Source organism: Palaemon carinicauda, chromosome 42 (assembly GCF_036898095.1).
Source record: "Palaemon carinicauda isolate YSFRI2023 chromosome 42, ASM3689809v2, whole genome shotgun sequence".
Taxonomy (NCBI): Eukaryota; Metazoa; Arthropoda; class Malacostraca; order Decapoda; family Palaemonidae; genus Palaemon; species Palaemon carinicauda.
Window position 1 is genome coordinate 27111130 of NC_090766.1, and position 13720 is coordinate 27124849.

The 13720-nt window shown below is 45.6% G+C and overlaps 1 protein-coding gene across 2 annotated transcripts in view; it reads right to left on the reverse strand.

The window, feature by feature from the left end:
- beta4GalT7 (beta-1,4-galactosyltransferase 7) overlaps window positions 1–13720 on the reverse strand; it is an 89075-nt gene that overhangs the window by 30637 nt on the left and 44718 nt on the right. For both annotated transcript variants that reach the window (XM_068365372.1, XM_068365373.1), the window contains one exon: window positions 3021–3129. In XM_068365372.1, coding sequence (XP_068221473.1) covers window positions 3021–3129 — 109 coding nt within the window. The remainder of the gene's footprint in view (window positions 1–3020; window positions 3130–13720) is intronic.

Consider the following 13720-nt stretch of genomic DNA (forward strand, 5'->3'; position numbering starts at 1 on the left):
GTGGCTGGAAAGAGACTAAACACTAGATCACTCTAGAAACGTTTAGTTTCTTCCCCTAAAGAGACTAGGGAGAAGAGCAAAAACGATAACGACGTTACTCGTACGCCTGGCAGGCTTGAATGAAACGTTTATCCTCTTTCTCCCTCCGTCTCTATCTCTCTCTCTCTCTCTCTCTCTTGACTTAGAACCTGAGAGAAGAGCCCAATCATATATATCGTTAAAACATATTATTGTTAAAGGAAAAAACTGAAAAGTTCCTTTATTAGGATCAAAACCATTAAGTTAAGAAAGAATGAACAAAACGCTAGACACGGTTACTCTTACTGCAACGTGAAACCGTGAACATTCTTTCTCTATCGTAACGATAGAGTGCAAGTTGAACGTTCTGAACGTCAACAACTGCAGAGACAAAACAAAACGTTAGTTCAACTTTGAAAACAGTACGAGACTATCAAAGAAATTCTTTCAAACTCTGTGGCGGAAATAGCATAATATGTTAACAGGTAAAACCGAAAAGACGGGCTCAATGTTAATTAACTTCGGTACCAAGAAAAGACCGCCTACTATTAGGAAGGTCGAATATAAACAAATATAAAAATTAATTTTAATAAGTTTATAAAAAAAAGAAATTAATCGAAGAGGCCTATAAGAGGCGGAGAGATATAAAATAAATCTATAACTTTTGTTAAGCAAAATTAAGAAAGAGAGTCTATACTCTCTTAGACACCAACACTTCCGTCTAAGGGAAGGGTCGGCCATTGAAAGGTGAACGAGAGTTCATACTCTCTTCGTCACCATAATTAATCAAATTAATTCCAAAAGCTAACTAAGCTAATATAGAAGTTTCCAGTAAAGCGACAGCCGAAATCAAAGAGAAATACTTCACCAAAGTCGTGAAAATACTCCAAGAACATAAGCGTATCCCAGAACGTCTTGCCGGAAGCACGACAGAGGAATAATTGAGGAGGTGTCAACAAGAAGTACTTGAGTACCTGGCCACAGGTGGCGCTGGTAAATACACCCCCTTCTAGTATTGTGATAGCTGGCGTATCCCTCCATAGAATTCTGTCGGGCAACGGAGTTGACAGCTACATGATTATCGGGTAAGTTTAATATTGAAAACTACATCATAACTGTTCACCTTTCATTCCTATTTCTAGCATGCTCTTTTGCTTCTGTCGCATTTATCCTCCTGTTACCCAGGGCTTTCTTCACTACATCCATCCAACCAAACCTTGGGGTTCCTCTTGTAATTCCCTCATCAAATCTTGCAGTCATCACCTTCCCCAGCAGACGACCATTTTCCATCCTCTCTACATGGCCAAATCACTTCAACACCTTCATATTCACTGTAGCTGCTAATACCTTTCTGACACCCGCTCTCAACCTCACTACTTCATTCCTAACCCTATCCAATCAAAATACACAAGTCATACTCCTCAGACACATTCAAATTCTCTCTCTCAGTCACTTTCAATCCCCACAACTCTGATCCATACATCACAGTCGGTACAATCACTTTCTCAAACAGAACTCTTTAAATTCATCCCTAACGCTCTATTCTTCCCCACTCCCTTCGCTTCCACCAACATTTTACATCTCTCATTCCCTCTCTGACATACATCTGTACATCTGCTTTCACTCAACCATTTGAAGCAACAATAGAACCCAAGTACAGTGCTTGAACTGGCCTACTTACTCAAATGACTCTCCATTCAACACAACCTTTAATTTAGCACAACCCTCCCTTCTCGTGCATCTGATAACCTTACTCTTACCCAAATTAACTTGCTATACTTCCTTCTCTCACACACTCTTCCAAATTCTGTCACTAATTGACACAGTTCCTCCTCCCAGTTTGCAACCAGTACAGTATCATCTGCAAACAACAACTGATTCACCTCCAGCTCATGATCCCTCTCATCTATCAGTTTCAATCCTCGTTCAAGAGCTCAAGCATTCATCTCTCTTACAGCTCCATAAACAAATAAATTGAACCATGGCATCATCACATCCCTGTCTCAGACCCACTCTCACTGGAAACCACTCACTCACTTCATTTCCTATTCTACCACACCCTTTACTGCCTATGTATAAACTCTTTACTGCTTGCTACATCCTTCCACCAGTTTCATATAACCTCATCACATTTCATATCGCCTCTCTATTAACTCTATCATAAGCTTTTTCCAGATCCATAAGTGCCACATATACCTCCTTACATTTTGTTAAATATTTCTTGCATGTGTCTAACTATAAAAACCTGATCAATGCATCCCCTACCTCTTTTAAAACTACCCTGCACTTCTATGATTGCCTCCTGTTTCATCCTTAACCCTATTAATCAACACCATACACTTTTCCAGCCACACTCAACAAACTAATACCTAGAATTGTAAACACTCATGCACATCTCCCTTACCTTTGTATAGCGGAACAATACACGCACACACCCAGTCGACTAGCACCATTGAAAACATAAAACATATATCAAACAATCTCATACATAATATAGATGGTAAATAAGAGAAAAATAAGAATTGAAAATTGCTAATTTTATGGCTAATTTTCTTATATACATAAAAAACTACCATCTGTCATTAATCAACTCAAATTCCAAACTCTTTTGCCTCCACACTTATTTCCAAATTCTCCTTCACTTTGTCATGCCATCTAATGCTTTGACGTCATTTTGACCTTCTACCTTTGAAAGGTTCCTCATAAACCTTCTCCCACCACCCATACCATCACAATCTTGACTCTTATATCAATAATCTTTGCTAAAACAGCACCAATGGTATTTAATGAAGATCCTTTGACTTCACAATTGCAGTCAAGGCAAGGATTCTAAAAGATTTCTACACGAAAGACTACATTAGCAAATCTCCTACCAAGTTAATATGTTCACTGGCAACGGCTTCATTTTGAATTTGTTTCTTCTTTGAGAATATGATGCATAGGTTCCTTGAGCTTATGTATGTGTACCTGTCAACATTTTGGAAAATTATACAGACACATACCTAAATGGAATCAGAAGAGCCATCTTGTGCTTATCAGATGGGAAAAGACCAGAACTTCCAGATGTAGTGTGGTCATTGTAAGAATTTTCATTATTACAGTCACACGGAGCTGGTAAAAAAGATAAGTTCAAGAGTATAAGACAAGGTCCTCCTTTCATTATGTAGGAAGGTATTAGTGCTCATTACATGCAAAAGAAGGCAGCAAAATCCCTCACAGAGATATTGTTGATAATAAAATGTCATCTAGATTATAATTCTAAAATGAGAGCAGCCATACACAAAAATGCTACTAAAATACAAAAGGTGATAAAGTCTAGATATGTACATAAAATATACAGGTGCATAAATAAAAGTAAATTTTGTTTATAGAATTATCATAATGATTTACACTTGACACCACAAATATGTAATAAGAGATAAGAACAACAATATAAAGTACCTTCTACTGTATATTAATCTTGTAGAACTAATATTTTCAAATTAATACAATCTTAAACTACATAGCTTTCATACTACAAGTTTCTAAAAAAGTGCTGACTGCAACATGAGAGTGGAAAGAACATGGCTAGTTAAAAAAAAAAAAAAAAATGTGATAATAAAGTCTATTTCTATACTTACTTTATATTCATATTAATATGACAAATTCAGAGATAATTTGTATTTTTCCTAATGATGCAAACCTTTAGCTATTTATCAGGGGTATTACTTTCACCGAATCTGGAAGGAGAAGCCATTAAAATTTAGCGAGGGTTAACTATCAATCCTGCAAGTTAATGGGGGAGGGGGAGGGGGGGATTTATGGGGGGGGGGTATGCTTGCTACCCCTATCACTCACACCTCTGTGATTGAGCTCACTTTGCTTGGAGGTAGGACTTTAAGGGGATAAGATTGGCAGGTAAGTTTATATAAATAGCTAAAGGTTTGGATCGTTAGGAAAAAAAAAAACATATTTCCAAATTTGTCATTTGTTCCGTAACTGGAATACAAACCTATGCTATTTATTAGGGGTGACTCACCCATTAGGAGGGTGGACGTCCCTGCCAATCTGGCTTTTTGGCTTTACCTGGGGATTCCTTATGCTTTGTGGAAGATGTTGAAGTGTGGTTGTCTGAGTAGATCGTGTTGTGGAGGGAGTTCTATTGGAGGCTCAGTCAGGAACTGCAGAAGGTTCGGGAACAATTCCCCATGATGCCATAACAGAGCTATGAGGGTGACCAGCTCTTCTAGGAGGACCACTGTACCATGGTCTTCCACTGTCTTTGGTTAGAGTTCTCTTGCTTGAGGGTACACTCAGCCACACTATTGTATCTAATTTCTCTTCCTCTCGTTTTGTTAAAAGTTTTTATAGTTTATAAAGGAAATATTTATTTTATTGTTGTTACTGTTCTTAAAATATTTTATTTCTTCCTTGTTTCCTTTCCTCACTGGGCTATTTTCCCTGTTGGAGACCCTGGGCTTATAACATCCTGCTTTTCCAACTAGGGTTGTAGCTTAGAAAGTGATAATAATAACAGGTTGATACCAAATACAGTATAAGGAAACCCTGCACCTCACTAAACCTTGCTATGCAAGGTCTGCAGCCTACATAAGCTGTGTAGTCAGACTGTCAAGGTAAAAGTTATTCTGAGTTTTTGTAGGAAAAACTGTTATAGCCAAGACTTTCCCAATACCACCTCGCCAGGGTATAGGGATGCAACAGTATTGACACAATACTAGGTACACAAGGTAGCATGGTTTACCTGCAGTGGTATGAGGTCAGCTTGTGCAGAGAACCCAGGCTGCTTTCCCCAAAAGAGGGGAGGATGAAAAAAAAGAATAAGACCCAGTCATACCTTTTCATTCACGCAGACTAAAACCAGGTAACAGTGCCCTCAACCTTCTGCTACTTATCCAATAAGGAGCTTGAGGTATTAGAACAGCCGTTGTGCAGCCACCATAGGGCTGATAGAAAACATATTGAGCCTCCTGTGGGTCACGTCTTGCAGGAAGTTGGCTGTGAACATAGTCTGACGTTTCCACACCCCAGCTTGTAGAACCTGCATCACAGAAAAGTTTCTTTTGAAGGCCAGGGACGTAGCTACGCCCCTGACATCATGGGATCTGGGGCAATGTGAAGGTGGAGGATCTGGATTCAGGGCATGGTCTATGACCCTGCAAACCCAAGAGGAGATGGTATTCTTGGTGATCCTCCTCTTGTTCCTCCCAGCGCTGATGAATAGCGAAGGCACACGGGGACGGACTAGAGTTGTTCTTTTGAGATACAGCCTCAAACTCCTCACTGGAAAGAGTAAGAGATGATCTGGGTCGTCTGTTACAGAGTGGAGATTCAAAATCCAGAAGGAGTCGAATCGCGGATCCACAACCCCCGGATTCTGAGTCTTGGCAACAAACTGAGGGACGAAGCTAAACGTTACCTCTCCCCATCCCCTTGAATGGGCAGGGAGGACTTCTCGAGATATACCATGAAGTTCGCTGACTCGTTTGGCCGAAGCTAAAGCAAACAGGAACACTGTCTTCCAAGTCAGGCGGTAATCTGTTGCTTGGCATAATGGTTTGTAGAGAGGCCTCTTTAGAGACCAGAGAACTCTAACAACGTTATATGGGGGAGGTCTCACTTCCGACTGAGGACAGATTAAGTTTGTAACTCCGTATCAGTAAGGAAAGTTCTAGCGATGAGGAAATGTCCATTCCATTCAGTCTAAGGGCGAGACTTAAGGCTGAGCAATAGGCTTTTACCACTGAGAATGAAAGGTGCATGTCTTTACGCAACTACACGAAGAACTCCGCTATTGCTGGAATAGTGGCATCGAGTGGAGAGATACCCCTTCCACGACACCAACCACAGAAGACATTCAACTTTGCTTGTTAGACCGCTGCTGATGATTTCCGCAGGTATTCAGACATCCTATTCACAACTTGTTGCGAAAATCCTCTGAGTGAGGAGATACTGGATAATCTATAGGCGTGAAGTCATAGCGAAGCTACAGCTTTGTGGAAAATGTTGAAGTGTGGTTGTCTGAGTAGATCGTGTCGTGGAGCTTCTCTTGGAGGCTCTGTCAGGAACTGCAGAGGATCTGAGAATCATTCCCTATGATGCCATAGCGAAGCTATGAGGGTCATTAAGAGATTGACCGATGCTCTGGCCTTATTGAGTACCCTCCTCATTAGACAGAATGAGGGAAAGGCATAAACGTCGATGTTGTCCCACTGTTGTTGGAATTCATCTACCCAGAGAGCCTTGGGGTCTGGGGAGCAGTACAACAGGGGCCTGAAGTTCAGGGTCATTGTGAAGAGATCCACCGTCAGAGAACCCCACAAAGTCAGGATTTTGTTGGCTACTAGATGATCCAAAGACCAATCGGTTGTCACTATCTAAGATACTCTGCTCAGGTTGTCGGCGAGCATATTCCTCTTGCTTGGAATGAATCCTGCCGATAGTGGTATTGAATGAATCTCGACCCATCTTAGTATTTCCACGGCTAGATGGGATAGGGGCTGCGAAAAAGTACCTCCTTGCTTCTTGACGTAAACCACTACCGTGGTGTTGTCGCTCATCACCACCACTGAGTGGCTTGCCAGGAACTGATGGAACTATTGACGGGCCAGGAAGACGGCCTCCATCTTTAAGAGATTTATGTGGAGGTATATTTTTACTCTGACCAAAGGCCGGGGGTTGTGTGATGCAGCACGTGGCCACTCCCAACTTCTTTTGAAGCGTCTGAGAACAGCATCAAATCCGAGGAAGGACGAGTAAATCTACGCCCCTCTGTAGATTCTCGTCTGCCACAGACCATTTGAGGTCTGTTCGTTACACTGGTCTCATTGGGATCAGATCAGAGTGTCCGGGGAGTCAAAGGCTTGATTCCACCTGGACTTGAGCCATCACTGGAGGGATCGAATCCTGAGACGGGAACTAGAAGGGCCAAGGATGATAGGTGTCCAAGGAGATATAGCCACTTCTGGGCTTGGAGTTCTTCTTGTCTGAGAAAGGGTATTGCGACTTTTCTCAGCCTCCTTATCCTGTCGTCTGTGGGAAGGGTTTGGGGATACTGGTGTCTATAATCATACCTAGGTATACCAGTCTTTGCGTAGGAAGCAGGGAGGACTTCTCGAGGTTTACCATGATCCCTAGATCTTGGCATAGCCTAAGAAGTTTGTCTTGGTGTTGAAGAAGGGTGCCACCGAATCTGCTAGGATCAGCCAGTCATCCAGATAATGGAGGAGACGGATGCCGATTCTGTGTGCCCAAGATGACACTAACGCGAACATTCTGATGAAAACTTAGGGTGCTGTGGAAAGACCGAAGCACAGTACCCTGAACTGGTATTTCCTGTTGTCTAGGCTGAATCTTAGGTACACTTTAGGTCCAGTGTGCCTAAGAAGTTTTATGGTCTTACCACTTGTCTGACCATGTCTGCTATCTCCATGCTGAATGGAGTTTGTTTGACAAACTCGTTCAGAGCTGAGAGGTCGATGACTGGTCTTCAGATGGCTTTTTCACAAAAAAAGAGTCGACGGAGGAATCCTAGAGAGTCGTCGAGGACCTCCTAGAGAGAGCCCTCCTCCAACATGGTCTTTACTTCTGCCCGAAGAGCAAATGCCTTTACTGATCCCATCGCAAAGGAGTCTATTTGAAACTGGATTCCTGATCAGGGGAGGGAGAAATGACGAGAACGGGACGCGATCCCCTGAACAAATCACGAGGACTGTCCAGGGATTGGCCCCAAGTTGCTTACACCTGTTCCAGCAACTTTGTAGGCATCCCCAAACTGGTGCACAAGCTGGGGGAGTGCCTATTTTAGGGTTTGCGGCCTCAGCCACTCCCACTAAGATATTTTCCTCCCCTGGAGGACTAAGTGCCTTTCCTGTCTTTGGTCAGATAGGGCTTCTTAGACACTGTTTCCTTTGCTGTCGTCTTGCTCATCAAGATCTTGGCTGGGTTTGTCTGCTGAGGAGCTGGTTGTTTGTGGGCCCGAGATGTTGAGGCCTAATAGAGGAAAGTGTCCTGGGGGCATTTACTCCATCTCTCTGCTGCCTGATCCACATCCTTTGTCTCGAATAACGAGGACCCTTCGAGAGAGGAGTTCCTGAGCCTAGCTACCTCGGGGTTAGGGACTGATGGAATCCCTCAAATACTGCATCTCGACGTTTCAGGATGGTGTTTGCCCACAAGCTCGAGATTTGGTGGGCTAGAAACTTGATGGTGCGAGTACCCGAGAGGAGGAAGGTTTCCATTGCCTTCCTGGTACTTTCTTTGGAAAAATCCTTCGTCCATACCAGGATTCCCAAGGTCCCCAACTAAAGATCAAGCCACGAAGTAGCCTGCATGACATACTTTATGACCTTCTGATTGAGGATCTCCGTCGCCGAGAAGGGCTCGTCAAAGACCTCATAGTACCTCCTTTGTTGACGCGAGGAGGTTAGAGGAACTTGGCAGAGGAGCCCGAACGATGACTGTAGGATAAGTCCGAGAGTTGTTGGGTGATCTTAGCTCGAGCACTCTTCAGCCCCTGAGACCAGGGCAAGGCTGCACTGAACTTTGAGGGATTTTGAGTGCCAAAGACACAGTCTAAGATTGTGTCTTTGCCCTCCCGGGGGGGTATCTTTGGATTGGCTAACCCATTGAGAACCTTATAAGAGTCAGAACTTTCCAGAATGAATGCTCTGACTCTTTCTGCTCCCCCTCTGAGGTGGGACTGGCAGCAAAGTCTCCTTCATCCACCCCTGAAAGCTCATCTTGGGGTAGGTCGTGGACATCCTTAGAGTGGCTGACAGATCTTGTGGGTCTAGAAGTACTTGTGGAGGACTTTGGAAGAGTCTTAGTGTCCTTCGACTCCTTGCAGGGAAGAAGGTACATCCAACATGGATGGCCTGTTGGATCTATCCTCCCTGGTTCCTACCGGTGGTGGAGAGCTCTCTACACGAGGGGATTCTTCCTCCAGAGGTAGAAGGGAGTAGACTGGCATCTGATCTTCGAGAGGATCCCTCGAGTGGGGAGGCGCTGAGCCGGGAGAGCGTTTGAGAGGAGCAACAGGAAGGTTTGGCTTTGATGAAAAAGGCCGCATAAGGGTCAGCTTCACTCTAGAGGATGCGATGGTATCGGAGACTCCTCTCTTCCTCTTCAGGGGTGAAGCAGCCAAAGTCCCATGCCGGGACTCTACTAGTGCTGAGGGTTGTTGAAGGCCAGCAGAGACCTCCGAAGAACGAGTTGAGAACGCAGGCCCAAAAGCTTGCACAACTGCCCTGATAATGGCACCAAACCAGGGCTGCTTTCTGACGCTGGCGCTGTCTGAAAAGTCCCCTGAAGGGAAAGGGATCAAAGGTTCCCTTTGAGGAGTCTCTTCCAGAGCTGACTGATACCGTGGATCTGCCTTTGCAGTTAGGATCTTCAGGATCTTGAACTCCCTAGGAGAGCCCTTTCACTCTTTCCCTGGTGGTCGCGCTGTAATGCGTTTGTGGGGAGGGGAATGGGGCAACAGAGACCTGTGGGATAAGACTCTGCCTTTCCTCGGTGAGAGGACCAATGCTCTGGAGGACGAACACCTACCTTTCTGCTCCTGTGTACTTACCTTATCCTCCAGATGATGAGACTTCCTGGAAGTCGGAGGATGAAGTTTGATTGGTTCAGCCTGCTTCTGTCGTTGAAATGTATTCTCATGCGTCGGGGAGTGCCTACGCGTCGGCGAATGGTGATTACTTTGCGCCTGTGAGCTTGGGGAAGGAGGAGAGAGTTTGCGCGATGGTGAACGCTGGTGCGATGGTGAACGCTGGTGCGATGTTGAACGCTGGTGCGATGGTGAGCGCTGGCGTGCTGATGAGCGCTGACGTACTGATGAGCACTGGCGCGGTAGCGAGTGCTGACGTGCTGGTGAGCGCTAGCGCGCTGGTGAGCATGGTGAGAACTAGCGAGCTGGTGAGCGCTGGCGCGCTGGTGAGAGCTAGCGAGCTGGTGAGCGCTGGCATACTGGTGAGTGCTGGTGTGCTGGTGAGTACTGGTGTGCTGTTGAGTGCTGGCGTGCTGATAAGCGCTAACGTACTGGTGAAGACTGGTGAGTGCTAACGTGCTGGCGCGTGCTGAAGAACTGGAGCCCGTTGCCAAGCTGGAGAATGGTGGCGTGATTGAGTAAGCTGCCTCATCGGCAATCTATGACGCGTAGGCGATGCTAAGCGATGAGTGCCCTGACTGGTGATCAGATGGCACGTGCGCACGCTGATGAACAGGAGAAGGCTGGGCAGTAGGCAAGCGTCTAGAAGCATGATGGCTTGCAGCAGCGCGATGTCTGGGCGGCAGATGAGTAAGATCTTGGCGTGTTGGCAAACGACGTGTCGGCCGGCAATGGTCAGAGGGCGCGTGACACGACGGGTCCTCCTGACAAGGAGATAAGCGCGTAGGCAAATGGCGAGCCGGATGAAGGCGCACAGGTAAAAGGTGCACTAGAGAGAGAGGAGCAGGAGAGTGATGTGTGGCAGGTTGGCGCGTTAAAATTGATTATGGTTTTTGTGGGAAAAAAAGCTTTATGGTTTGTGTAAAAAACAAAAAATAAACTCATTTAAATTCTTAATAAATTGTAATATCTTTTTTAACCGTCAAGTAGGCCCCTGTCAAATAGCTGTCAGGCCACTTGGCAGGATGTCCTACACCTGTTAAGTGTTCTCGATGAGGCATCCCGTCAGCGAAACCAGAAGGCAGAGGACTTGGCCATCAGTCGTGTGGGACAATCATGGCACAGCTAGTATCCCGACAGGGTTGCCATGACTGCCCCCAGCCGTTCACCTGCACCTGACCGAGTGTATCCACGCACTCCTCCTCGACCTGTCCCCAAACCCGCACCTGTGCAAGTGCGCCTGCCAACATCTTGCACCCCGGATAGTTCTCCTCCGTTCCAGAGGAGGTATTAGGCTTGGTGCAGGAAACCAGGGCCCCTTGTGGATGAGTATCACAGATGCCTCAACCTGTGCCTACGCTGTGGTTCGGCCAACCATCCTGTCGCACAGTGTTGGCAACAGGTGCTGCCGATGCACAGATCACTTGTTCAGAAGACAGCTAATACCCACAGCCCTGGGAGGGAGATCACCTCCATCCAGACTCCATCAAGGTGGAGAGCAGTAGCAGTGAATGCTACTCCGACCCCGTCATCCTACTCTGGATCGAACCAGCAGCAGGGAGAGCTGAAGTGGAAGTGAGTCCAGTGCTTCTTCTCGGACTGTTGAGAAGAAGAGGGAAGAGTAAGAGATCAAAGCCCAGGAAGTCATCAAGAACAGAGGAGTATCATAGGGCGTTAAACACCAGACCTTCGGTGTACAAGATGGGGCTACATTGAAAGAGGGTGTGAGCGCTGGAAGCATGCTCCTAGTATTCCGATGGCAGCCTCCGAAATCTCGATTTCTAAGGTTACCTCTCAACCTGAAAAGGCCCTTGCACATCCAATGACTCTTTCAGGATTGGCCAGTGATAACCTGTCTTCGACACTGTCAGGAGCTTCTCCAACTGACTCCTCTAAGGAGGGAGCAGGAACTGAGGCTATATTGAAAACCTTTCGTTGAGTTAACCTGGCACAGCTGGCTCCTGTACCACTCGTGGTTTTCCCTGTGACCATGTCCGAGTTTCCATCGGGAGTGTTGGATGCTCTCATTGACTGGAGCTGAGGTCAACCTCCTGTCATCGAGAGTATTGCAGGAATACCAGCTGCAGATGGTACCCAACACCATTGGTCTGAAGGGTTTGGGGCAAACAGGACCTAAGACCTTAGGTAATGTACTGTCGACTCCTATACTGCATGGAATGACATTCACCCCGAGTGTGTTCCATGTAGTGCCTTCAGGGACTATGGATGAGCACTAAAAAGGAACTCTGAAAAGAGACAGCAACCAGGTGTTATGTCCTTAGTGTTTTCCTGAGATCGAGAAGGCACTTTATAAAAGAAAGGGGATGGGCGGTGCACTTATTACAATTGGCAGCAGCTTCCTCCGACAGATGCAGAGAAAAAACAAAGGGTAGACCGCTTCCTCGTGATCTGCTGTCCTCATTAGGCCATACTAGCATAAGTGAGACAGCACACAGCGATGCTGTCCATCATGAGCAAGAAGGAATTGGGAGGTCGCACAAACAACTGTACCACTACAGTTATCAGTAATGACTGAAAAACATTTGTCTACCTTAACATACCTCGCACAAACTGATCTCTCAAAACCATTGTCTGAAAGAAAAAGCAGAAAATAAAAAAGCCACAATGACACAAGGATTACATCTGTACTCTAGGGCGGCTGAAAACAAAGTGGGAGTTAATTGGCTTCTCGGGTGTGCCCAGTAACTACGGCCACCTCTTTAAAGTTTTAGCAGCCATATGTTCTTCGAATATTTTATTTTAATTGCTCATTATTTCTCTGGTGGTTTATTTATTTATTTCCTTTCCTCACTGGGCTATTTTTCACTATTGGAGTCCTTGGGCTTATAGCATCCAGCTTTTCCAACTATGGTTGTAGCTTAGCTGATAATAATGATAATAATAATAATAATAATAATAATAATAAAGGACCAGAGTTTGTATTTCTGTAGGAACAACCACATTTTAGGAGGATTTAGAAGTAGCATTAAATTCCACATATACAATGAGTAGAAGACAGTGCCCTAAAGAATAACAAATTCGGAGATAATATGTATTTTTCCTAACCATACAAACCTTAGCTATTTACATAGGGTTTACCTTTCGGCGTAGCTGAAATGGCGAGCCATTAGAATTTAACGAGGGCTAGTTAGCAAGGGGGTAGGGGAGTGGTAGCTAGCTGCCCCTCCCCCCCTCACACACCGGTGAACTGCTTCACTTCACTTAGAGGTAGGACTTGTCTTGGGGGACAGGGCTGGCGGGCAAATATGTGTAAATAGCTAAGGTTTGTATGGTTAGGAAAAATACAAATTATCTCCGAATTTGTCATTTGTTCCGTAACCGAAATACAAACCACGCTATTTACATTGGGTGACTTACCCCTTAGGAAGGGTGGAAAGTCCCCAGCCATACTGGCTTTGGCTTTACCCGGGGACTCAAAATCAGAGTGAGTCGCACTCGAGAAAAGGAGTCCCTGCACCTCACAAGTTCCTTGCTCCGCAAGGAAACGTGTGGCCTACATAAGCTTGTGTGTGAAGGAAGAAGTGTGACCCGTCCTAGGCAGTTGACCTGGAGTTCCAGAAGGAACTCTGGGTTAGGACGTTCCCAATACCACCTCGTCAGGGTATGGGGGACGCGACAGTATTGACTCAATACTCGGAACACAAGGAAGCATGGTTTACCTGCAGAGGTTTGAGGTCAGCTATACAGAGACCAGGATGCTGCTTCCCCAGTAGAGGGGACGATGAAGAAAGAAGTAAGGGCCAGACATACTTCTTTCGTTCATGCAGACTAAAACCTGATAACAATGCCCTCAACCTTCTGCTACCTGTCCAAAAAGGAGCCTGAGGTTAGACCAGCTGTTGTGTAGCCACCACAGAGCGATAGAAACGTATCGATACTCCTGTGGGTCACGTCCTGCAGGAAGCGGGCTGCGAAGGTCATTAGACGCTTCCGTACTCCAGTTTGTAGCACCTGCGTCACAGAGTAGTACTACTCGAAGGCGAGGGACGTTGCGATGTATCCGACATCGTGCTGTAGGGCGACGTGACGGGGGAGGGTCTGGATTCAGGTCAAGATGAATGTCCTTGAGTCCGA